At 47.9% G+C, this 22,452-nt stretch overlaps 1 protein-coding gene across 4 annotated transcripts in view; it reads left to right on the top strand.

The window, feature by feature from the left end:
* The first annotated feature begins 492 nt into the window (after positions 1-492).
* VDAC1 (voltage dependent anion channel 1) overlaps positions 493-22,452 on the top strand; it is a 40,643-nt gene continuing 18,683 nt past the window's right edge. The window contains exons 1-7 of one of the 4 annotated variants that reach the window (XM_043912772.1): positions 493-510; positions 12,017-12,086; positions 12,625-12,674; positions 13,577-13,729; positions 13,824-13,876; positions 19,510-19,737; positions 22,300-22,450. In XM_043912772.1, coding sequence (XP_043768707.1) covers positions 12,020-12,086; positions 12,625-12,674; positions 13,577-13,729; positions 13,824-13,876; positions 19,510-19,737; positions 22,300-22,450 — 702 coding nt within the window. In that variant the 5' untranslated portion in view covers positions 493-510; positions 12,017-12,019. Of the gene's footprint in view, positions 511-1,135; positions 1,338-9,615; positions 9,635-12,013; positions 12,087-12,624; positions 12,675-13,576; positions 13,730-13,823; positions 13,877-19,509; positions 19,738-22,299; positions 22,451-22,452 lie in introns of those variants that run through there. The other 3 variants (XM_043912774.1, XM_043912773.1, XM_043912775.1) reach the window with 3 other exon arrangements.

Here is a 22,452-nt window from a genome sequence, read left to right as displayed (position 1 = left end):
TTCCAGCAGCCTGACCTGATTGTCTCTCCCCACGCCCCAGTTGCCTACTCCTTTAATCTGTGCCACAGCTGCTTGTGAGCGAGTGTCCTGATTCTATAGACTGGCACCGCCTCCAGGGGGGCCCTGGACGCCTCAAGCCTTGGAGAACGTCTGCTGGCTGAAGGTGAAGGATGTGCAGAATTTTCACCCGGCTAGGAATTCATTAATTCTCGAAGTCCGCTAGGGGTGGGTCTCGCAGGCCTGGTAGGGAGACTGCGCACTCTTTAACCACGCCGGGAGGGGAGGCAGGCCCTGCCTGGTCAAGGGCTGCCCGAGGAGCCCTCAGCTAGTCCGCGCGCCATTGGACTCAGCAGAGGACATTCTGGCAAAACGAGATTTACTTTTTCATTTCTTAAATGCGAGCGGTTTAAACTGTCTGCCCATCTTGAGTGCATGCTCGGCGCACGGGGGTTTTCTCGGCGTGCTGTGTTCCAAGCCCCTGCCGGGATCCGGATCTGCGAGCCTAGAGAGGCAAGAAGCGGGGTCGGAGGCGCCTGAAACATTGTGTCGGGGGCTGGGAGCCAAGAGCCGAGGAGCGGCATTCGTGGGCGCTACTCTGTATCCGCGCCGCCTCTGGCGCCCATTATTCTGACCAGAGCTGTAACTGCCCTCAGGGGCTCGGAACCCGCTTTAACAGCCCGCGCGGACTCTGCTGGCGAGGGGTGGGTGACCTGGGGGTCACTTCATCCACCCAGGCCAGGCCGTGGTCCAGCGCCCCCCGCCACATCAAGTCCCGGGGGAGGGGGTGTTGTCTCCCAGCCTTGAGGCCGAGCAGGAGGCCCAGAGCCCCGCGTGTCTTCCGTTGGTTCAGAGGACCGCGGCCACTGCTTAGCTAACCGGAAGACCCCTCCTTCCCTCCCCGAATCCTTCAACCAGGCGAGATTTCCAGCAGGGACGGCCGGCGCGGGCGGCGACAAGCGTGTCCCCGCGCACGCACACAGCCCAGAGCACGTCAGTCCCACGCCGTCCCGCCTCCCTGTGCCCGAGTGCGCGCAGGCAATCACGCGTTCCCGCTCACGCCAGTGGGCATAGCATCCGCTGCGGGCCCTGGGTGGGGGTGGAGGGTTGCCTGAAAGGTCGGCACGCGGCTCGGGAGCTGGAAGCGGACTCGCGCCGGACCGGGGCGGTGTCCCGGGAGGGCCCAGGGGGCGGAGCTCGCGGGCCGGGCGCGCTGGGTCGGGGCGGGTCTGCGCCGCCGCCGTCCGCGCCGCCCCGCCCTCGGCCCCGCCGCTCGCTCCGTTCCGCACGCTGCAGCCCCCGCCGTAGCCGCCGCGGAGCCCACTGCCAACGCTCCTGAGGTAGGCGCCGCGGAAAGGGGCCCGGGCTTTGCCTGCGCCCTGGGTCGCGGGCTGACCCCGGGGGAGCTGGGGAAGGAGACGGTGCGCGGAGCGGGCGAGGGCGAGGGGCCCGGGGCCCGCCCGGGGCAGGGAGCGGGAGCGGCCCGCGTGGGCCTGGCGGGTCAGCGGCGGGCAGTGCAGGCCGCGCGGGGCGGGCGGGCGGCGAGCGGGCCCGGGCGCGGGGGAGGGAGGCCAGACATCCCGAGGCGCCTGAGGCTGGGGACCAGAGCCTGCGGGGACCTGCGGGCGGAAGGGCACGGGCCGCCGCGTGGAGGCCCGGCCGGCCGTCGGTCTAGGTGACCTTCCTCGGAGGCGCCCTCTGGCCCTCGATCCCGCCAGCGCGGGTCGGGCAGGGGCCAACCCGCCACCTACACTCGCCGTGCCGGGCTCACTGACCTGTGCGAGCCATACTGTGGCCCCGATCATGGTCCCGCGGTCCGGCCCTGCACGCCCTGTCGGTTCTACGCCCGGAGAAGCTGGCCTCCGGCACTGTCCGCGCGTACCAGCGCCTTTCGGGAGGAACGGGAGGCTGACGGTCGAGTTAGGCCGCGGCGACCAGGGCCGGAGCTGGGGCCTGGGTAGAAGGTTAGGCGTTGGAAACGGAGGTCCCGCGGGGAGCCCTGTGGTCTCCTTGGCCTTAGGAGAATTCCTGCCTGATTCGATGGCTCATTCATTCACCGAATGTAGTGGTGCATTCAGGAAACTGGCTCCGAGTCCTTTGGCTTTAAGGCCGACAGCATTAGTGACTTGTCCAAGGTCACACAGTGGGGAAGAAACCAAACCTCAGTTTTTTCATCTGTAGAATGGAGCAATCATCCCTCTTCTTCATTGGGTTTTTTGGGAAGAATGAGTTGATTAACTTCCAGTAGTGAGGAACAGTGCCTGATATGGAGAAGGCCTTGAAGGAAACCTTGACACTTGCCCTTGAGGCTTTTTGGCGGAATCTAACCCAACCCCTGCAGACTGTTTTGTGCTACATGGTGCTCTGGAACGGGTTCAATAAAGGTAGCCCCTGTTATTTTAAGCATTATTATTACACATTTGTGTGCCAGGCATTGAGTAACTTTCAGGATAATTCATTGAAAAGCCTTTAAGTTTACAGACAGCCAAGGTCAGGCTGGAGCAGGAAGTTGAATGTGGCTGCAGACTTGGGCTAAGCCTAAGCCTGTTCCACCTGAGGCCTGGAGCTGCTGAACCCGCCTCCCCTCTCCAGGGGAAATAGGGAAATGAGCTCCTCCTTTGCTTAATATGCTGTTGGAAAGGCCAGGGCACATTGCCCAGGGTCTACCTTCTTTCCATCCCAGCTCTGAACTGAGTTCCTACAGGGTCAGACTTAAGCCTGATGCAGCTTTGTTTTCAGTGCCTGGGGTGGTGCCACTTGGCATTGGTAGGTACTTGAGAAGGGTCTGTGGGGGTGAATGTACTCTTACTTTTTATCCAAAGTAGACTCACCCTTTTTGAAAGAAGGATAGTATTTTTTTTTTTTTTTTTTTACCATTCCAGCATGTGACTTATAGTAGGTGCTCATTCAGTATCAATATTTGTGGGATTATTGAACGCTTATATGTAGTGGCTGCAGGCCCAGCCCACAGTCCCTTGATCATGGACATCCTCTTTGAGGGACACACATCTCATTCACTTCCAGAAGATAGCCTTGCCTAGCAGAGTCACAAATAATTACGGAGCTACAGCAGTGTGTACAGCCCTAGAGCTGTGAGAGGCAAAACTGTTTCCTAATTTGAAATACTTGCTTTGAACATGTTATCCTCATTCTGCACCTTTCCAAGTCCTTTGGGAAGCTTGTTGAATTGATGTTTCTGGCTTGTGGGGGAGGGTGACGTTGGTGAAGGGGATTCTCGTAAAGTCTGTGGGCCTGGTGCCTCTTCCCTCTCTGACGGTGAATGGGTCAGAGGCTTCTGCTGGAGTTGTCCTGAATAAAGTTCTTGACCCTGGAGTTGGAGGCTATTCTCTGTTGATTACTTTATTTCTGCTATTCTGTAGGCATGGGCTATTTGTAGATAAACAGAGGGGCTCAGGGGAGGACCAGGAGTGGGGAGTTGTCTGTGGATCTCTGGCCCCATTGGATGCTAGGCAGATGTGGACAATCACCTCCAAGCTGGTGGTCATGGGGGATATTCACCCCAACCTTTACTGGTAAGATGCTTCCAAAGTCCATTTTGCTGTCAATGGGGATTTCTCAAGGAGTGACATCTTCAGCAAGCGAGGCACAAGTGGCTGGGAGTCAGCCCAGGCCTGCAGGCAGCCCCTCGGGTGCTCAGGGCGGCCACTCCGGTTGCCCCTCAGTCGCACTTGGGCACAAGCTTCCATTTCACTGCCTGCTCTCCCAGGACTGAGGGTGAGTGGGAATCTTAGCCCTTTTCCTGGAACTATGCTGGAAAGCGTCCTGGGCTTTCTGAGCAGACTGAGCTCATGCAACACAGCTCTGACAGGAGCCCCAGGGTCTAGTACAGGCCAAGCTACTTGCTCCCTCCTCAGTTTCTCTACTTTTAGAGTGTGATGATCATTGTTTCAGCCGTTCTTTATTGAGCGCCTGCTCAGCACCCTCCTGGCCGGTTGACATATGAACTGTGATGTTGAATCCACTGCCCCCCGAGCCCTGGGAGAGGAGTACTGCTGTTTCCGTTTGGTGGGCCGGGAGGCTTGAGCCCACGGTGGTGGGATCACCGTCCCAAGGTCACACAGCTCAGTGGGAATGGTGTTGGAATTCAGGGCCTGGTCTGGCCAGCCCCCAGTCCTCGTGCTTTCACCCTGCAGCTGCCCCTCCAAGGTGCCACCGTGAGGAGCTAATAGATTTGCGTGCCTTTCAAGTGGTAGGCCTTGCTGTCCAGGGGGAGGGGTTACTCTTTTACACACTGATCAGTGGGTGTGTACCTGGGTGGGTGGAGGCTAGCTGTCAGTGAACAGCAGGCAGTGGAGTCACTCTGTTTATTGCAAAGGCAGTTGGCTCAGGGTGTTTGTCAGGAGAAGGGTCAGTTTTTTCTTGGGATGAGGAGGGAGGCGTTCTTCCGGGACCTGGCTGGACAGTACTCAGCTAAACAATGCCTCATTATGGTTGGGGAGGAGTCTGGACCCTGTGATTCAGGATGACCTTTTGCCAACCTGCCCAGCAGCTGTAATTATGATAGGAAACATATATAGTGACAATCTTAGATGAATACTGCCTGTGCCTGTTACATATTTTCTGGGTACCAGCCACTGTGTTGTTGTTTAGTTGTTTCTGTTCTAAGTTGCTGCTGAACTAAGTGCTTTATACCAGTAGTCTCATTTAGTCCTTGAGAGGGATGCTGAGTCAAGTCCTCTTACCCTGTACTGGAACTGAAGAAAAATGAGCTGCAGATAGATTATGACCTGCCTAAGATCTCAGAATGAGAGACTGGTGGTGGTGTAGAATTGGAACTCAGGTGTGCTGGACTCCCGAGTCTACCCGCCCAAGCACTGTCTGTTTCACCCCCACTGGGGCAAGCCAGGCAGCAGCGAACCTCCTGCCCAGGCAGGAGCCCCAGGTGCTCCTGGGACCCAGACCTTGGCATGACGCCTGCCAACCCAGGTCTTCTCCTCTTGATGGGTGGGCAGGCAGGGTGTCCCCAAGTCAGCTACATTCTCTTGAGGCTTGTGGAAGGCTGTGCTGGTGGTGGCCCAGCTTCCAGGGTGTTTTAAAATAGAAGCAACGCCTGGAAAGCCTGGTTGTCCTCTGTGAGACAATCATGGAAGGGTGGGGGGGAGGGAGGACAGCTGCGCTGAGAGCACAGACCTCCCTGAGCCCCGGCATTGCTTCGCCAGCATCCCGGAGATCCAGTCAAAGCCATTCTCCTGGGCTGCCTCTTCTGGTGAGAAAGTGTGGGGTAGGCGTGCAGCGAGGCTCCTGATGGTGTTGGCCTCACGTGTTGGTTTTCAGAGCAGCTCTGGCCTCCTCCTGGGGAAGTTTCTTTTCCTGGTCCCCAGAGGTTGGAGGAGTTGCTTTTGCTTTAATCTCTGGCTGGTCTGATGCTCCTCTTATAGGCTGGCCCAGTTCTGCCCTCACAGATTGCCTAGAATGGTGTTAGAAATAGCAGAGCTGCGACTTCCCTGGCGGTCTACTGGCTAAGACTCCGTGCTTCCAATGCAGGGGGCCTGGGTTCGATTACTGGTCAGGAAACCAGATCCCACATGCTGCAACTAAAGATCCCCCATGTCGCAAGGAAGATCAAAGATCCTGAGTGCCACAACTAAGACCCAGTGCAACCAAATAAATAAATATTAAAAAAAGGAAAAAGAAAGAGCAGAGCCAAAGGCTTTTGTACAATTCTCCATTCCTAAGGGGAACCAAAGATGGTGATGCAGATGGCGATGATTGTGTGTGGATTAGGGACCTGTGGGAATCAGATATACACTCCCATGGGGTAATTAAAGAAAGCATGATGAAGGGATCATTTGCAAAGGTGTGGGCAGAGTGTGGGGGACCTGAGAGGGAGTGTGGGCTTCTGGGGCCTTTAGAACCAGGAGGGGGCCCTTTGGCAGGAGGTGTGGCCTTGAGCAGAAGGAAGTCACTGCCCACCTGAGGCCCAACAGGGAGGGGTGAAGTTGGGGGGGATGAATACACCAACTTCACTCCCCCTATTGGCTGAGCCTACCCCGCAACCCACTTGATCAGTTCTTAGGGCACAGAGCAGGATGGAGGAGGAAAGTGCATCTGGAGGGGCAAACAGAGAATATCTAGAATAGTGGGTTGTGGCTACCCTACCATTTATGGAGTACTCACTGTGTGTCAGACAATTCTAGTGTTCTATTTACCTTACTTAATCCTTGCAACAACGGCAGTAGAAAGACTATTGTTAGCCCCATTTTATAGATGAGCAAAATGAGACCCTAGGCATACACGTGGCTTGTCCAAAGTCACACAGCTAGAACCTCTGCCAGTCTCATAAGCCCCTTCCATTAGTCACTGTGCCCTGCTACCTGGGTACTCAGGTGAGTGGAGAAATTCCATGGCAGGTGGCTCTTGATGTTTAGGTCCTAGTCCTCTTATACCCTTGTCATTGAAAACACCATCTCTTGACTCACTGGGTGTTACCTGTGTTCAGCAGCTTTGTTCTCAGCTGTTCCTGCCTGAGCCCTTTGGACCCATGGCCACCCTGCTCTCTGTATCAGCCATTGCAGTGGTCGTTGGCTCTCTGAGGGCCTCAAGGCTTTGCTGCCTGGATCCTTCCAAGGGAGCTCCTGCGGAGAAAAGAGCATACTTCAAAGTGGGGGATTCTGGTGGGTGCCTGATGTGGGGAGCCAGCCCACCCTTCTCCGTGGCATCTGAGGGCCGCCCTGTCTGTGTGATAAGCAGTGACAGGCTGAGAGGGAAGAAGGAGGCTTCTGAGTCAGTGCCTCAGGCGCGTCACGCACACTGAAGTTAGGGAGCTCTGCCCTACTCCTGCCTCTGGGCAGGGTGGCCAGAGCTACAGCGGGTCACCTGAGGGTCGAATGTGCCCGCCACAGGCCTTACCTGTTAGCCCTGCCACCTCTGTGATTTAAATCTGTTCCTGGAACCAGTATTATATAGACACTGAGAGAGCTTTTCCTTCTGGTACTTCTGCTGCAGCAGCCTTTTGCAGTGTGACTTGTGGCATCGAGAATGCAGCATGGCTTAATTTCAGACACATTTGTTAGGTTTTTAAATTTTCTGTTCTTAGAAAAAAATTACCAAGTGCCCAGACAACTTAAGTGATTACATAGAATCAAAAATGAAAATGCTATTTTAATCTCACTCCTTTCCTAAACCCCTTTTCCTTTCTAGAAGCAGCTCCGAGGTAGTCATAGTAAGTTTTCCTTCAGTCACATAGAGTTATACATATTCTGTGACTCGCTTTTTTCATTGACCTGTTAGTGGCTTTCTGTGCCACCGTGTGGAAATCTCCCTCATTCTTTTTGATTACCACGGGGTGTTCCTTAGTTTGCAAGCATTGTAATTTGTATTCATTTGTTTCTCTGTTGGTGGACATTTAGGTTGCTTCTGGGTACTGTGTTAAAAATAAGCCTGCAGTGAGCGTCCTCCTGAGCATTGGGTGCCACTGCAGGTGTGTTCCTAGCAGTAGAATTGCCACTAGAATTACTGCAGGTCCACTTGGGCGCTGCCCAGCAGTGGGCTCCTCAGGGACTGTACTGTACTATACTCTCCTACTTGGCGAGAATGGGAGTGATCATTTTCTTCACCAGCAGTAGATACTGTCATTTATATTTGTGTGAATCTGTTGGCTGAGTGAGCTTCCCTGGGAAGCCCCCACTCTATTATTTTTGCCTGGAGAATCCCATGGATAGAGGAGCCTGGTGGGCTACCGTCCATGGGGTCGCAAAGAGTTAGACATGACTCCCTGGCAGCCACCCCCGCCCACCAGCAAAGCCCAGCAGAGGTGATGGAGCCCATGTCGCCCCCTGCAGACTCCCTCTGAGCACGCATGCCTGCCCCGCCTGTGGTGCTGCTGCAACTTCCCAGTGGAGGGAGCTCCTGCCTCCTGGTTACATTCTTTACTTAGTCCCTATTATCAGATACTGTTTCCTTTTTCTCTACTGTAAAAATACTTTGATGCTTGCTGCACATTTACTCATTAAACAGACATTTATATTGAATACCTGCTATTTACTAGGCCTTGGCATGTTTGTACACATAGCCTTTTCCATATTTTGGATAAATGTGCGCATGCCAGGCTCTGGGATGCTTTGAGTTCAGTGGTGTGATCTGGGGGTAGGTGTGCATTTTTTAGGGGTAGTGGGATACTGGGAGCAGAGCAGCTGTCACTGTCCTGTAGCTCACGAGTCCCCCCAAGATGGAGGTTACATAACTGTTATGCAGACCATGCTGGGCGATATACTATCTCTCCCCTCTGAGCTTCCAGTATGGGCTGGCTTTTCATTCCTTAGCTGGAGTGGAGCTTGCATAATCTGTTCAAGGTCAGCCAAGGAGTGCTGGGTAGGTAGGCTGACAGGCAGTGGAGGGGAACCAGCGATTCCTGTCTTTTGGTGTGACTTATTTGTCTTTCTCAAAGTCATCAGTGACTACAGGCAGGTCTGCTCAGCCTGACCTGGCCATTTCTTGCTTCCCGCTTATCTTTGGAAACCATGCTCCCAGGCTTTGCCTTGAAGCCATCACCCAGGTAGAGACCTGGGGTCTTTCCTTCCCCTTCTGATTGCCATCTGTCCAGGGCTGGCTGCCTGCCCATGTCAGAATATCCTGTTTGGAAGCTGAGCTTCTTATAACATTCTGTGTTTCCTGTGTACAACCCTATATTTCTACTTCTGTATCCACTGCAGTGTGTTCACCACCAAAAATTTAGTTTCTATCTGTCACCATATAGTTGATCCTTTACCCTCAATCCCCACCCCCGCCCACTACCCTTTTCCCTTCTGGTAACCATGACTTTGTTCTCTGTGTTAGTTTGGTTCATTTATTTTTGTCTCTTTTTTTTTTTGCATTCCACATATGAGTGAAATCACAGGGGATTCAAAGAGGATATGTCCCTCCAAGATGGAGGTTACATAAAAGTCGTTTCCGTCTGATTTATTTAATTTAGCATGATACCCTCAAGGTCTGTCCATGTTGTCATAAATGGCCAGATTTCATCTTTTTTTTTTTTCCAGTGGCTGAGTAGTGTTATGTCATGTGTGTGTGGATGCACACACAGACACATACATACACACACGTGCCACATCTTCAGTATCCATTCAGTTGTTGATGGGTTTGTAGGTTGTTTGCATTTCTTGGCTGTTGTAAGTAGTGTAGCAATGAGGATAGGAGTGCACGTGTCTTAATGAATTAGTGTTTTTGTACTCTTTGGATAAATACTAGAAGTAGAATTGCTGGATCATGTGATATTTCTGAGAATCTCCATACTGTTTTCCGCAGTGGCTGCGCCAGTTTACACTCTCACTGGCAGCACTTGCTGGTTCCCTTTTCTGAAGACACTTGGACGGATGCTGCAGAGACAGATGGGGAGTGGTCTGGAGCCGATCCAGGTGGCGGGAGGGGCCAGGGCCAGGGTTCAGCCTGCAAGTCAGTGCAGGCAGGCTGTTCAGTGAGAAAGCAGAACGCTGAGTCCTCTCCCCCTCTAGTCCTGGCCTGAGAAAGCATGGGTGGCAATCATTATTTCTACAGTGAGATTGTTTTTGAAGCAGGTGCTGAGAACTGTGTTGGGTGCTGTTTGCCGTTGTAAGAAGGCTGAGCTCAAACAGGCGGAACTGCTTCAGTCCTATCAAATAAGTGCAGCAAGAGACAAGAGGTAGGCCAAGAGGAAGACCGCAGGAAGGGCAGAAGGGGCAGCTGCAGCCACACAGTTGCAGGGAGCCTTTGGCGAAGACGGCGTCAGGGTCATGCCCTCCTTGGCGGGTGTTACCTCAGGCTGAGGAGCGGGTTTGGCTCCACTCAGCCCGTGGCTCCTGTGCACCCTCCCTGCCAGCTGCTGCGCTGGGGACGCAAGGAGAGCCTGGTCTTACGTGCGCTCGCTCTGCCATCCCACCTCTTGTCCTGGATGGTAATCTCCTTAGTGGCCACTTTAGGGTGATTTTTGCTGTGGGTGGAGTGTGTTTTGACAGGTGGCTTTGCTTTTCATTTTTGGGGATTAGGGATAAGCAAGGGCATTTGGGGAGCATTAAATGATGAGTGTTCTGCCTGTTTCCTGAGGGATGGACCGGTCCAGATGTGAAAGCCGCGTGTGCCTGGTGAGGTGGGTCCTGGAGCCAGGGGAGGGTACTTGGGGAGGCCCTGACCCTTGAGGTACAGGGGGTCTTAGCTGACCTGGAGATGTTGGTACTGGACTGCTCTCCCTGTCACCCGGCTGGGGCTGAGTTTGTGGCCCAGCTGGGGAGGGGACAGCACTGAAGAGGGGTACTCTGTCCACTGATAACTGTTAGTGCTGGTGTGTGTGCAGAATGTTCGGGGCCCTTTGCTGAGGCATTCTGCACATTTCCTTGGGGCTCTGATACCTCAGCCTTCAATCCCTGGTGGTTTCCTTGCTTCTCCTGGGAGGAGCCCAGGCCCATCTGTGGGCTAAAGCAGGGAGGACCTGGTGGTTGGATTCCTGGTCTGTCCCTGGGGTGGGTGTGCCTACGGGGCTCGTTTGGGGTGAAAGGGAAACAGATTAGGAGAGGGGAGTCCGCAGACTTGGGAAAAAACCAGTCTAAATGTGTCTTCTCCCATGTTCTTTGTGCCCTGATCCTAATGTGGACTGAGCTGCCTTTGGTTCCAGCCTGATCATGTGCGAGAAATAACAACAGCAACAAAAATAGGATCACGTAAACAGCTTACTGGGCTGCTCCTCTCTGCTCCGATACAAAAGGGAGCTGGGACAGAGCTAGCAAAACCTCTGAAAAAAAGTAAACTAGGACTTGGACCACAGTTTTATAATTTAAATTGTGGAGGCTTGCAGGTTTGTTTGTTTTTAAGCATTGTGCTCATTGGTTCTGTGTGCTCCTTGCAGTGTCTTTGAAGTTAAGGCTTTGGTCAGGCTGAACTTCCACTTGTGACACTGCTTCCCTGGGATCACTTGGACCACTTTTCATTGGTTTCCCACTTAACCAGGAACATGCCCTGTGGATGTATATTTATGTGGGTACCTTTGTATGTGACTTTACATGGGGTGTATGCAGTTCCATGTAAAGTTTGATAATTTAGGTTTGATAATTTAGGTGTCCTGTATTTAAAATAGATACACCTTGGGTCACTTGAAGTTTTGGCCAATTGAAGCTAACAATTTTGGAGATGGAAAAGATGCAGAAGATAGTGCTTTCACAAGTTCCCCTCTCCTCCTGGATGGAGCACAGGGTGTGTGCTGTCCAGAGTAGACTCTTAATTATGGGTACATAATGTGTCAATGTGGAGGCTCCTGGCAACACAGCGTGGTCCTTATTTGAACTTATTTGAAGTTCTTGCCTTCCTTGAACACTGAGGTGCTTAATAAATGCTTGTTGACTGACATACTGATATGCATCAATCCCAAGTAGTACTTTGATAGTCGGTTTTAAAAATAAAGTCACATTGACACTCAGTAGATGTTTGTTTGAATTAAATTTGGGAGGGGTGTGTTTGCATTTCCTTCCATGGGAAAAAGTTGCTTAGTTAGGTAGGTAGGTTTTACTCTTTCCTCTGTGAGGAATATGATACTCTAAAAGTGGGTTCCCATAAAATGCAAATGTTTTGTGAAACGTTGAGTCCATTCTGACACATAGTAGGTACTCCATAAATATTTGTTGAATGAATGAAATCAGAATTGTTTGGAAAATATACTATGAAATGCCCTGATTTCTATTCAATGTATTTAACGTCCTAGCAGTCAATATTTTGTAAGAAGATAATGTCTTGGCAAGAGTCCTGCAGTTCAGTAAAGTAGCTGGCTCATGGGAGTGTGTCTTTGACAATCAATTCATTTAGCAAATACTGACTGACTCCTGCCATATTCTGGGCCTGTGCTTAGTCCTGGGGATACCTAGGAGAAGAGGTCTCCAAAGTCAGACTGGTCTGCTGTCAATAAAAACCTACTGGGTGTTTCCACCTCTGACCAAAAAAAGAAGCAGGAGACTGCATAGGCTTCTTTGTCCACCCCTGGGGGAAAAAGGTACCTGCAATTTCCAGTGTGTTTATTATGGTGATTCTTTTATTATAGCAGAAGATGGCTGTGCCTCCCACGTATGCTGATCTTGGCAAATCTGCCAGGGATGTCTTCACAAAGGGCTATGGTGAGTGTTGCATGGAGTGGCCTTTCAGCTCAGAGACTGGGTTTACTTGTTTGGTATTCTACCCATCACAGTTTGAGAGACCTGGGTCAGTCAGTTCTTAGAATCTTCATGTCAGGGCAAAAAGATAAGCCTTCTATGGCTAGTCAAGCAGTTTTGGTTGCGCACCCAGTTCAGGTAGGCTAGCGAATTGCTCAGACAAGTGGACCTTCTTGTTTCCTCTCCCAGGCGGGAGCAGGTCTGGGTGCCGCTGTGGTGGACTGTGGCTTCTAAATTTAGCTTGTCCTTAGGCTGGTGCTCACGCTGTCACACACCTTTTTCTCAGACTCCGCTGGGACTGCAGGTGGGACTGTGCCTGTTCTGTCTGCCACTGTTCCATGGCAACCAGGCTCCATGGCAACCAAGCTCCACCCACAGAGGCAGGCAGCAGTAGAGACTGGTGCCCTCTGCACTCATGGCATTTTTAAGATTTCCTAAGGGAGGCAGAGATGCTGCTCTTGAGTTATTTAACCTATTAACAGTAACCATGTTCTTTCTTTAGGATTTGGCTTAATAAAACTTGATCTGAAAACAAAATCCGAGAATGGATTGGTAAGTTGTCTGGCCCACATGAGTATGGGTATATATTGTAGATCAGTAAATCATAAATAACTTCCATCTGAGTGGCAAACAAAGGAACTTTTCTGATTGTGGCAACTTGTGGTTGTCACATTTATTGTATCTTCTGTGGGATGGGTGGTCCAGGGGAACCAAGCCACTAGGTCCCCAGTTCATCATCTGTTAATACTCATAGGAATATGAGGCAGGCCTCTGATTTATTTTTCCTTATGTATCTTATTTCAAAATTGACCAGTGTTCCATACCACATGATTATTTAGAAAAAAAAATTAGTAATGTCTTTTAGATTGTGCATGTGGTAATTGTCAGAAGGAAGAAGTTTTGGGTAGAATTACTGTAATGTCCGCTTTAGCTCAAAGCTTTTTCTCTGTGTGAGCCTGGAGACAGGATGGAAGGAGGACAGGAGGCCTTCCTGTCCAGAGTGAAGAGTTGCAGGGGAGGAAGGAAGCTGTCTCCTGATATAGAATTCTCCATAAGATTCCTTTAGTTAGCGGATTCCATCTTTAAATAGTTGTTTAGTTGCAAAGTCATGTCCAACTCTTTGTGACCCCATGGACTGTAGCCCACCAGGTTCCTCTGTCCTTGGGATTTCCTAGGCAAGAATACCAGAATAGGTTGCCATTTCCTTCTCCAGGGAATCTTCCCAACCCAGGGATAGAATTTGAATCTCCTTTATCAGCAGACAGATTCTTTACCACTGAGCCACCGGGGAAGCCTTTTTGACACTTTAAATATCTAAGTCAATTATGGATGGAGCTTTTGCAGCCACACATTCAGGGTCTTACCTGTTGCATAAAGGAAAGTGCAGTCCATTTAGGGGTGGAGTGATGCAGAATGAAGTGCTGGCATGCAGGCTGTGACTGTCTTCTTTAAAGGAATTTACGAGCTCAGGTTCAGCCAACACTGAGACCACCAAAGTGACGGGCAGCCTGGAAACCAAGTACAGATGGACTGAATATGGCCTGACGTTTACAGAGAAATGGAACACGGACAACACGCTGGGCACGGAGATCACTGTGGAGGACCAGGTACTGGGCACGTGCGAAAAGACGCGGTTTTACAAGTGACATCTGCTGGCCTGTCTTGTGACTAAACCTGTGGGTGAATTTCTTTTCTGTTCAGCTTGCGCGTGGCCTGAAGCTGACCTTCGATTCATCCTTCTCACCAAACACTGGGTAAGGATTTCATCTGTTTTCTCCTTAAGGACTCTTAGCAGTGTTTTATAGAAAGGTTCATTCCGTGCTGTTTGTTATTGTTTTACTGGCCTCAGCTGAGGAGGCTGCAGGATTTCTGGTCCAGTGATGCTCCATTCCTTGTGAGTGAGGCTGCTGGTAATGTTAAGTGACCAAGGCTGTAGGGCGGTGTTTGGAAGCAGGGGCTAATGGGTCACTGTTGCCAGCCTCATTTTTTTCAGGCTGGAGAGCCCTTTCCCCAGCTTCCTACTTAGGGACACTGAGAGTGTGTGGGCTTAATTGCAAGGTGGCTCCTGAGGCTGCACTTTGCTGCTTCAGGCCCTCCAGCCACAGGCAGATTAGGCCTGCTGGTTGTTGAGGACCTGGGTCTTCCCTGACGGCTCAGCAGGTAATGAGCCATCAGTGCTGCAGTGCGGGAGACACAGAAGATGTGGGTTTGGTCCCTGCGTCAGGATGATCCCCTGCAGGAGGAGAATGGCAGCCTATTCCAGTGTTCTTGCCTGGAGAATCTCGTGGACAGAGAAGCCTGGCAGGCTACAGTCCCTGAGGTTGCAAAGAGTTGGACGTGATTCAGTGACTAAGCACAGCACAGCACGGGAGGCAAGAGGATGTGCTGGTCTGCCTCAGCTCCCGGAGCGCTTCACAGTGGCTGAGGGAGTTGTTCTCCTCCAGAACACACTCTTGTTTTTTTCCACTCAGCAGTTGGGTCTTTTAGATCTGGGAAGGTTGTTTTGCACACTGATGATAAGCCTCAAGGGCGTGTATTGAATTTCATTTCTTAGTTTTTAAAAATTATGGTAAAATGCACATAAAATTTACCACCTCAACCATCTTTTAGGTGTGTGGTTCAGTGGCATTCTGAATTCCATATTTTGCCATTTCACGTTATGTTCTTCTCTCTCTCCTTCCTTTTTCTTCTTCCAATGAATATTTATTAGAGGGAGACTCTCCCGAGTTCAGACCCTGTGCAGGGTGACCCCAAGGACTGGGCACACTGGGATCTTGCCTCTAGATTCTAGTCTTTTTAGAACTTGATTATGGATGGCCTGAAGATGATTGGCCAGGAGCTGAATTGACCTCGTTCTCATCTCTCCTGTAGTCTCTCCTGCAGGAGCGTGGCCTTCTTGCTCGTCTGCTTACCCCCAGGCACCGTGACGGGAGCTTATCCAGAGACACTGACAGCACAAGGGCTGGGGGACGTGCCCATGGGCTTGGATTTGCTGCTGAGGGCTCTGCTTGCTGCCCTGAGGTGGCACACTTTGGAATTTGTAGAGGGTTTTCTCACTGCCTGTGGGGAGTTTGCAGAGACGTCTCTAGGACTTGCAGTAATATATACATAACCGAAAAGTGTTGTTTTTTTGAAATTTAACTATATTTAACATATATAAAACTGTTGCACACATAGTGTACAGAATCCTCTTATATTCTTTACTTGCCTTCTCCTAATGTTAATACCTCATATAATTATCATACCAGCAGATTTGTTAGCTAATCTTTTGTCTTTCTGATGTCTTATTTCTCGGTTCATGATCTAGTTCAGGGCACTACACTGCTTTTAACTGCAAAGTTTCCTTCGTCTCTTCTAACCTGGGGCATAGTCTTTATCTTTTATGACTTTGTCACTTTCAAAGATAATTGGCCAGTGACTTTGTAGAATCCTTCAATTTGGGTTTGCCTGATGTTTTCTCATGGTTAAACGCAGGTATGCACTTGTGACAACCACAGACATCGTGTTGTGTTCTCTCCGTCTTGGTGTGTGACCTCAGGAGGTATATGTTAATGTGCCTCATTACTGGTGACGGTACTTGCGTCACTTGGTTAAAGTGGTGTTTGCAGACTTCTCTGTAAAACTCATTTTTTTCTCTTTATAATTAACAAGTATCTTGTGTGGGAGATGCTTTGAGACCATGCAGATATTTTATTTTTTATACTTTGACTCAACAAGTATTAGCATCCATCAGTGATTCTGGCCTATAACAATTATGTTTGGCAAATGGTGATTTTCTGTTCCCATCATCCCTTCTACATTTATTGAGACTTTACTGTGAAGAAGAGTTCTTCCTTCACCACCTTTGATTTATTTGATCAGTTATTTGTATCAGTATGGATTCTTAGTTATTTTACTGTACAGATTATAATCCGTTACTATAATTTATTGTGTTGCTCGGGTTGTCCCAGGTATGGCCATTGGGAGCGCCTTCAAGTTGGCGTCCTGTGTGCTTTTGACAAGCCCCTGTCATGGATACTTCTTCAGAAAGTGTGCGTGTCCTTTTCTAGTCCTGCTGTCAGCCATTTCTCCAAGGAGCTTTGGTTCCTTTTATTGAGGAATGGTGTTTAGAAACCAAGACTGTGGGCACAAGATGTACTCATTGCTATTGGGTATTTGAGGAAGGTTTTGATGACTTGATGAAGATTGGAAATGAAAGCTGTCTTTCCAAGTGTCTGAGGGGTACAGCCTGGGGAAGCATCCTGGCTTCCTTTAAGGAACGAAACATCACCACAGCCGGATGAGGCTGCAGACAGCCTTATCGGGACACTGGTACCTGCCACATATGAAGCCAGCTCATTAACCGCAGCTGAGTGTACCTCTCAGGTGCTTGTCAAATTAGTACCATTGTTTAAACAGCTTCAAAAGAATCCCAGTAATACCTGAAAGGGGAAAAGCTCCAAAGGTGTGGAATGCTGCCCTAGAGCCAAGCCTGGAGAGAAACCTGAGTCACTGCCCCAGCAGTGCGCATTCCCTGGGGACCTGGTGCCTCTGGCCAGAATCCATGGAGGTGATACATGAAGGCACCGTGTAACTGTCCACTGTGGCTGGTCCACACCACTGGTCAGAGGTCCAGTCACAGGTGTTGTATTTTGTGTCAGCAGCAGCATTTTTCCAGTGGTTAAAAGATGCCTGCTATTTCCATGTCTTGGTTTCTCCCTCTTTCTAAATGTCAGCCTCTGAGCAGCTGTTTTTTCCATCAGTTACCTGCTTGGTGCCAATTAGGTACATCGTCATAACCCAGGTTTCTTCCCCTATAGAGCAGGTAGACCTAAATAGGTTTGTTTTCTTTTTTTCCTTTTGGCCACCCCGTGCAGCTTGCAGGATCTTAGTTCCTTGACCAAGAATCGAACATGTTCCCCCTGCATTGGGAGCATGGAGTCTTAACCACTGGACCATCAGGGAAGTCTCTTAAGTTTTTCTTATTGAGAGAGAGAGTTTGGTTGTCACTTCTTTTCTTCAAAGCTTGCAAAAATGCACAGAAGCAACTTGAACAAAAGTTGCAAGTTTCATTGTCACTAGGGAAGGCTGTTAGTTTTATTTTCACCTGTGATCTCTGAAATTTTGACTCATTGAAAGTTGGAGTGTTTAATCTTTACATTTTTTTATTATTGAAAATTTCAAACATGCAAACGAATGCCAAAAAGTATATTATATCTTCATCATGTTCTCATCACTGAGCTTTTAATAATTATCATCCCATGGTCAGTCATGTTTAATTTATACATCCATAATCAATCCCTCTTACCCTCAGATTATTTTGAAGTAAATAACAGATATCACATAATTTTATCTGTGTATATTTTAAGATGTATCTTTAAATAAGATTCCTTTTGAAGACAGCATAACCACAATATTCGTTGTGAAAATTAATCATAGTTTCTTAATATTGTTAAGTCTAGTCTCTTCAGATTTAGCTGATTTCATGAAACTTTTTTATAGAATCAAAAATTGTCCACACGTAATTATAAAGATTGGTTCATATGGCCCCTAAATCTTAGTTTTTAAGAATCTTGTTTTCTTTTTTCCCCTTGAGATTTATTTGTTAAAATGAGATCATTTGTCTTTCTAGAATTACACATAAATTTTGCTGTTTGTTTCTGTGGTGGTGTTTAACTTGTCCTCCTGTCCCCTACATTTCCTGTGGATTGCTAAGTCTAGAGGCTTCATCACATTTAGATTCCATTGGGCAGGTGTGGTGCTGAAATATGCTTCCATAGGGATGTATACAGAAGTTTGGTTTTCTCTTTGTATGTTAGTGCTATTCATGACTACTCAAGGGGTTACAAATTGGTGATATTTCTACCTGTATCTTTCCTTCATTTTTTTAAGCTGGAACATTTCAGTAAAGAAAAACTTCTCATCAACTCTGGTTATCTTGCAGTATAGTTAGTATAGGAAAGGTGGGATACATGTTTGGTGCCTCTTTTTTTCTTTTTTCCTTTTTTTGGTGCCTTTTTTATTTACTGTTTTCAAAACAAATTCGTTCACTAGTCTCTAAAGATGACCAATGTGTATGTGTCTTGAGTTCATAGGTTGTAACATTTGATATACTTCAATCCATTGCTCATACTGTCCCATGTTTGAAACCCTTGGGAGCCTCTTCATCTTAGTTCTCAAGTCCTTTTGCTCCAACATCGAGTTCTTTGATAGGTTTGATGGATGCTTCAAGCTCATCCTGCACCTTTCCTGCCTTAACCTGTAATCTGCAGTTTTCTGAGGAGTGTTGGTTCCTTTTAGGAGAGAATGGTATTTAGGGCCCACAGTCTGGATGCTGGAGGTAAAGCTTTAATCTCAGTATGAATGAAGTTAGGGTGGACAGGGCTATGTGGTTCTTGATCCTTGAAGCATACCTGCTTTCTCCTGTGGTCTCCACTGAAAGTGTTCTTGCTGTGGAAGATGTTCATTTTGAAGTTGAATGACAGAAACAATCAGGTGGAAATAGTCAATTTTATTTGATAGATATGATCTTATCTCTAATGCTGATTTTTGGTAAAAGGCATGATGATAATGTATTTGCAGGTAACACAACTCACCTGCCCTTCCTGAGAAATGCTGGGTCTTGTGAAATATGGAAGGGAGGCACTGATCTGGTCATACATGCAAATCTGGGGTCTTGCCCAGTCTACCAGCGCTTCCTGGCCCCTTATGACTGCAGGGCCTCAGGTTCTACCTCACTGCCTGGTTCTCTGAAATCTATATTCATTGGAATACCATGGATACTGAATTAAAAGCCATCTGTTGAATTTACTTAGAAGGAATCTAGTATTTGTTTCTTTATTTACTGAGCCACATAGTAAAAGCTGCTGTTTAGGGACTTCGCTGGTGATCCAATCAATGGTTAGGACTTGGTGCACTCACTGCTGGGGCCCCAGGTTCAATCCCTGGCTGGGGAACTAAGATCCCACATTCTGTGGGATGTGATCAAAAAAGAAAATTGTTAAAAAGGAGCTGCTGTTTAGATAGCTACCTTCATGACAGATTTTTTTTCCCCCCAACAGATGTGGAAAATAGCAAAGATGCGTCTGTTTCATAATTACATGGTGGCACTCTACCTAATGAATGCGTGTGTAGGTCACTACGTTAAGCCTAGGGAGACGACAGTAAAAATCACTTAGTGTTTCTTGTACAAGCCTGTGTTCTCACTTCATTAGGGTGGCATTTCTGCATTATTTTGGATTTTGGTTGAAGAGAGGTTGCAACAGCTGCTTAAGGACATCTGGGGCCCTGACTTTGCTTTCCTACCCCCCTACTCAAATAGGGATTAGTTTTTTAAAATTTGTATTTCTGGTGTGGTTGTCATGAAATGAGTTAACTTCTGATTTTAATGTTATTTCTTTTCCTTCAGGAAAAAAAACGCTAAAATTAAGACAGGGTACAAGCGGGAACATATCAACCTGGGCTGTGACGTGGATTTTGATATAGCCGGTCCTTCCATCCGGGGCGCTCTGGTGCTGGGTTATGAAGGCTGGCTGGCTGGCTACCAGATGAATTTTGAGACCGCAAAGTCTCGAGTGACTCAGAGCAACTTTGCGGTTGGCTACAAGACCGATGAGTTCCAGCTTCACACTAATGTGTAAGTGTACATGAGTGTGTGCAGTCTGGGGATTGTTGTTCATGATTTTTTTCTAAGCTCATTTTTTAATCACTGTGAAATGAGTTTTTTGGAATCAGATGAGCCAAATGGCCTACTAGTGTTTTTCCTGTTTCTCACTTACCCATTTCCTGAGGTGATGTAGGTTCTCCCTATTCTGTGGACAGTAAAATGTTGTCCCTGGTGCACACAGAAAGACTGACCAGTTATGGCAAGAGCGTGATGTCAGTCCACAGGAGCATCCCTTCCCTGCAGCTTTACGGACACTGGCGGTCCTTTCATTTTAGTTAATAGGATGGGGGTGGGGGGTTGTAGCCCTCTCTCTCTGTATACTGCCTGAGAACCAGCTTGCTGTACTGAATGGAATGTTGGCATGGGAGACTAATTAGGAGATGATCGTCTCAGTTAAATACTGTCTTCTCTGTGTGGCAGTCCATTTAAAAGTTTATTAACTGGACAGTATTGTGAAGGGAAGAGAAAATTACAGGGTAGGTTAGAGAAGACCCTTTGTAATCTAACTTGAGGGTTGAAATAGACGGCTGATTTAGATTGAAGGGAAATGAAAATTTCATCCATGATATCTCTGTAGATACAAGAAACTAATGAGTGGTACAAGTTGGGTACAACTTTACCAGATTTCTTTCTTTCCACTAGAGGTCACTAAAGAAGTGACTTAAAATTTACAGACAAGTAAATGGTATTTGTGTCTAAACTAGTAACATTTCTATTAATAAAATTTTGAGGATTTTTTTATAATAAATTAACATAAAGATATATAGTAATATAAAAAGTTAATAAAATGTGAGTCTTTTAAAACTAAAGGAAAACTTTAGAGAAAACTTTAAAACTGCTTTCAAAGGAAAACTATAGAGATGGACAGCCCAGTGGTTGAGAGAGGGGAACAGGGAGGGTGTTATACAAAGGGGTGGCACAGGGGAGTTTGATTGTGGGACTGTTCTATATCCTGGCCACACGAGTCTGTCTATAAAAACTCACAGAAGTGTATACTCAAAAAAGGTAAAAAAAAAAAAAGTAAATTTTAAAAAGATAACATGCAAGAAAGTCATAGGAAAATATCACAAGCATAGAAGTATTTTTTAATTGAGAATTTTGTCTGATTCAGAAAGAGCTTCCTTGGTTTGGAATTGGGAAATTGCACAGTTCTAGGAAGAACAATGACTGTTAGCTATTTTCCTTATCTGAGCCTCAAGGTTTTCAATAAGTGGACATGGTTCATTTTTGGAACTGGCATGGAAACAGCTGACACAGCTAGTCTGGGTTGCCCTAGTCTTGCAGAGGCCCAGATGTGTAACAGATATTCTGTGTGTTTCCTACAGATGAATTCTGTGCAGTGAGTTCCTTCTGTCTATGGTTTTAAGAGTTCAGTACAGGAAGGCAGTGTTGCTGGTTTTAGAATGCATTGAGAAATCTAACATTTAAACACATTTAAGCCCAAGAAAATTTCCCTCTTTGCATCATACCACAGTCAGTCCAGAATCTATTGTGTTTGACAAGCTGCTGTTTTATAGCATACTGACTTTCTGAAGAAGTTAGATTCCCTATGAATCAGGTGGTGTCTGGGCTCTTCCTATACTTTTTGGCTAATTACTTTACAATATTGTAGTGGCTTTTGCAATACTTTTTGGAATTACAGTGTCTGACTGGCTGAATTTCAGGGGAGAGCTTAAGAACTTAGAATGTGTTCTCTGAGCATCTACTTTAGGAGAGCCTATTAGTGAAGAGCAGAGTCTGTAATGAAACAGTAATAATTTTTTTGTTGGGTTAGTGAGTTCTAGGCTTTTTGCTGGATTCCAAAGTAAATGGGCTCTGCCTTAACAGTTTCCAGTGACGTTTCCACTGGAGACACCCAAAATGATGGAGCAGAACTCTGACATTGTATTTTTATATTAAAAATGTCAGGGAGGGGAAGAGGGTATTCCCAGAGGCTGGCAAGAGAGGAAACCCAGTTTGGCCTGCTGGGTTTCATTCATTCATTTTTGAAAGACAGAAACATTTTATAATATGGCAAGTTGCTCCTTTTCAGGGTTCACCAAGACTGTAGGTGTTGCAGCATGGGTCAACAGTACGCATGGGCCAACGAGCCTCATAGGTTAGGTTCTTTTGTAATTGCTGTTCCTCCTACTGGCCGTGCACCCACAGCAGTGGATGCAGCTGCTGGTGCTAAGCACCAGCTATAGGCTGCCTTCGAAGAAATCACTCAGAATTCAGAATCCCACTGCCCTAGTCACTATTTTTATTTTAAAGAATATTTTGGAAGCAAACTTCAAGTTCCTTGCAGCCTGAGTAGTTGACTGAGTTGCCTTGCATGTTCCCAGTGATGTCTGAGATAGCTTTTACCTTCTGTGAACCTTCCCAACCCTGGTGTCTGTGCCATTCCTATCAGGCTTCCTGTAATTTGGTGCCTGTTTTGTGATCAGTTCAGTCCATTTACAACATTCCCATCCTCTGTTAGACTTGGTTAGCTTTGCCCAGCTCAGCCCCGCTTGCTAAGCTGCTTGGTATCTGTGCTGTGCTTATTTGCAGAAATGATGGAACAGAGTTTGGTGGCTCCATTTATCAGAAGGTGAACAAGAAGCTGGAGACTGCTGTTAATCTGGCCTGGACAGCAGGAAACAGTAACACTCGCTTCGGAATAGCAGCCAAGTACCAGATTGACCCAGACGCCTGCTTCTCGGT

The sequence above is a fragment of the Cervus elaphus genome, chromosome 9, assembly GCF_910594005.1.
Source record: "Cervus elaphus chromosome 9, mCerEla1.1, whole genome shotgun sequence".
Lineage (NCBI taxonomy): Eukaryota > Metazoa > Chordata > Mammalia > Artiodactyla > Cervidae > Cervus > Cervus elaphus.
This window is presented reverse-complemented; position numbering and strand designations above follow the sequence as displayed.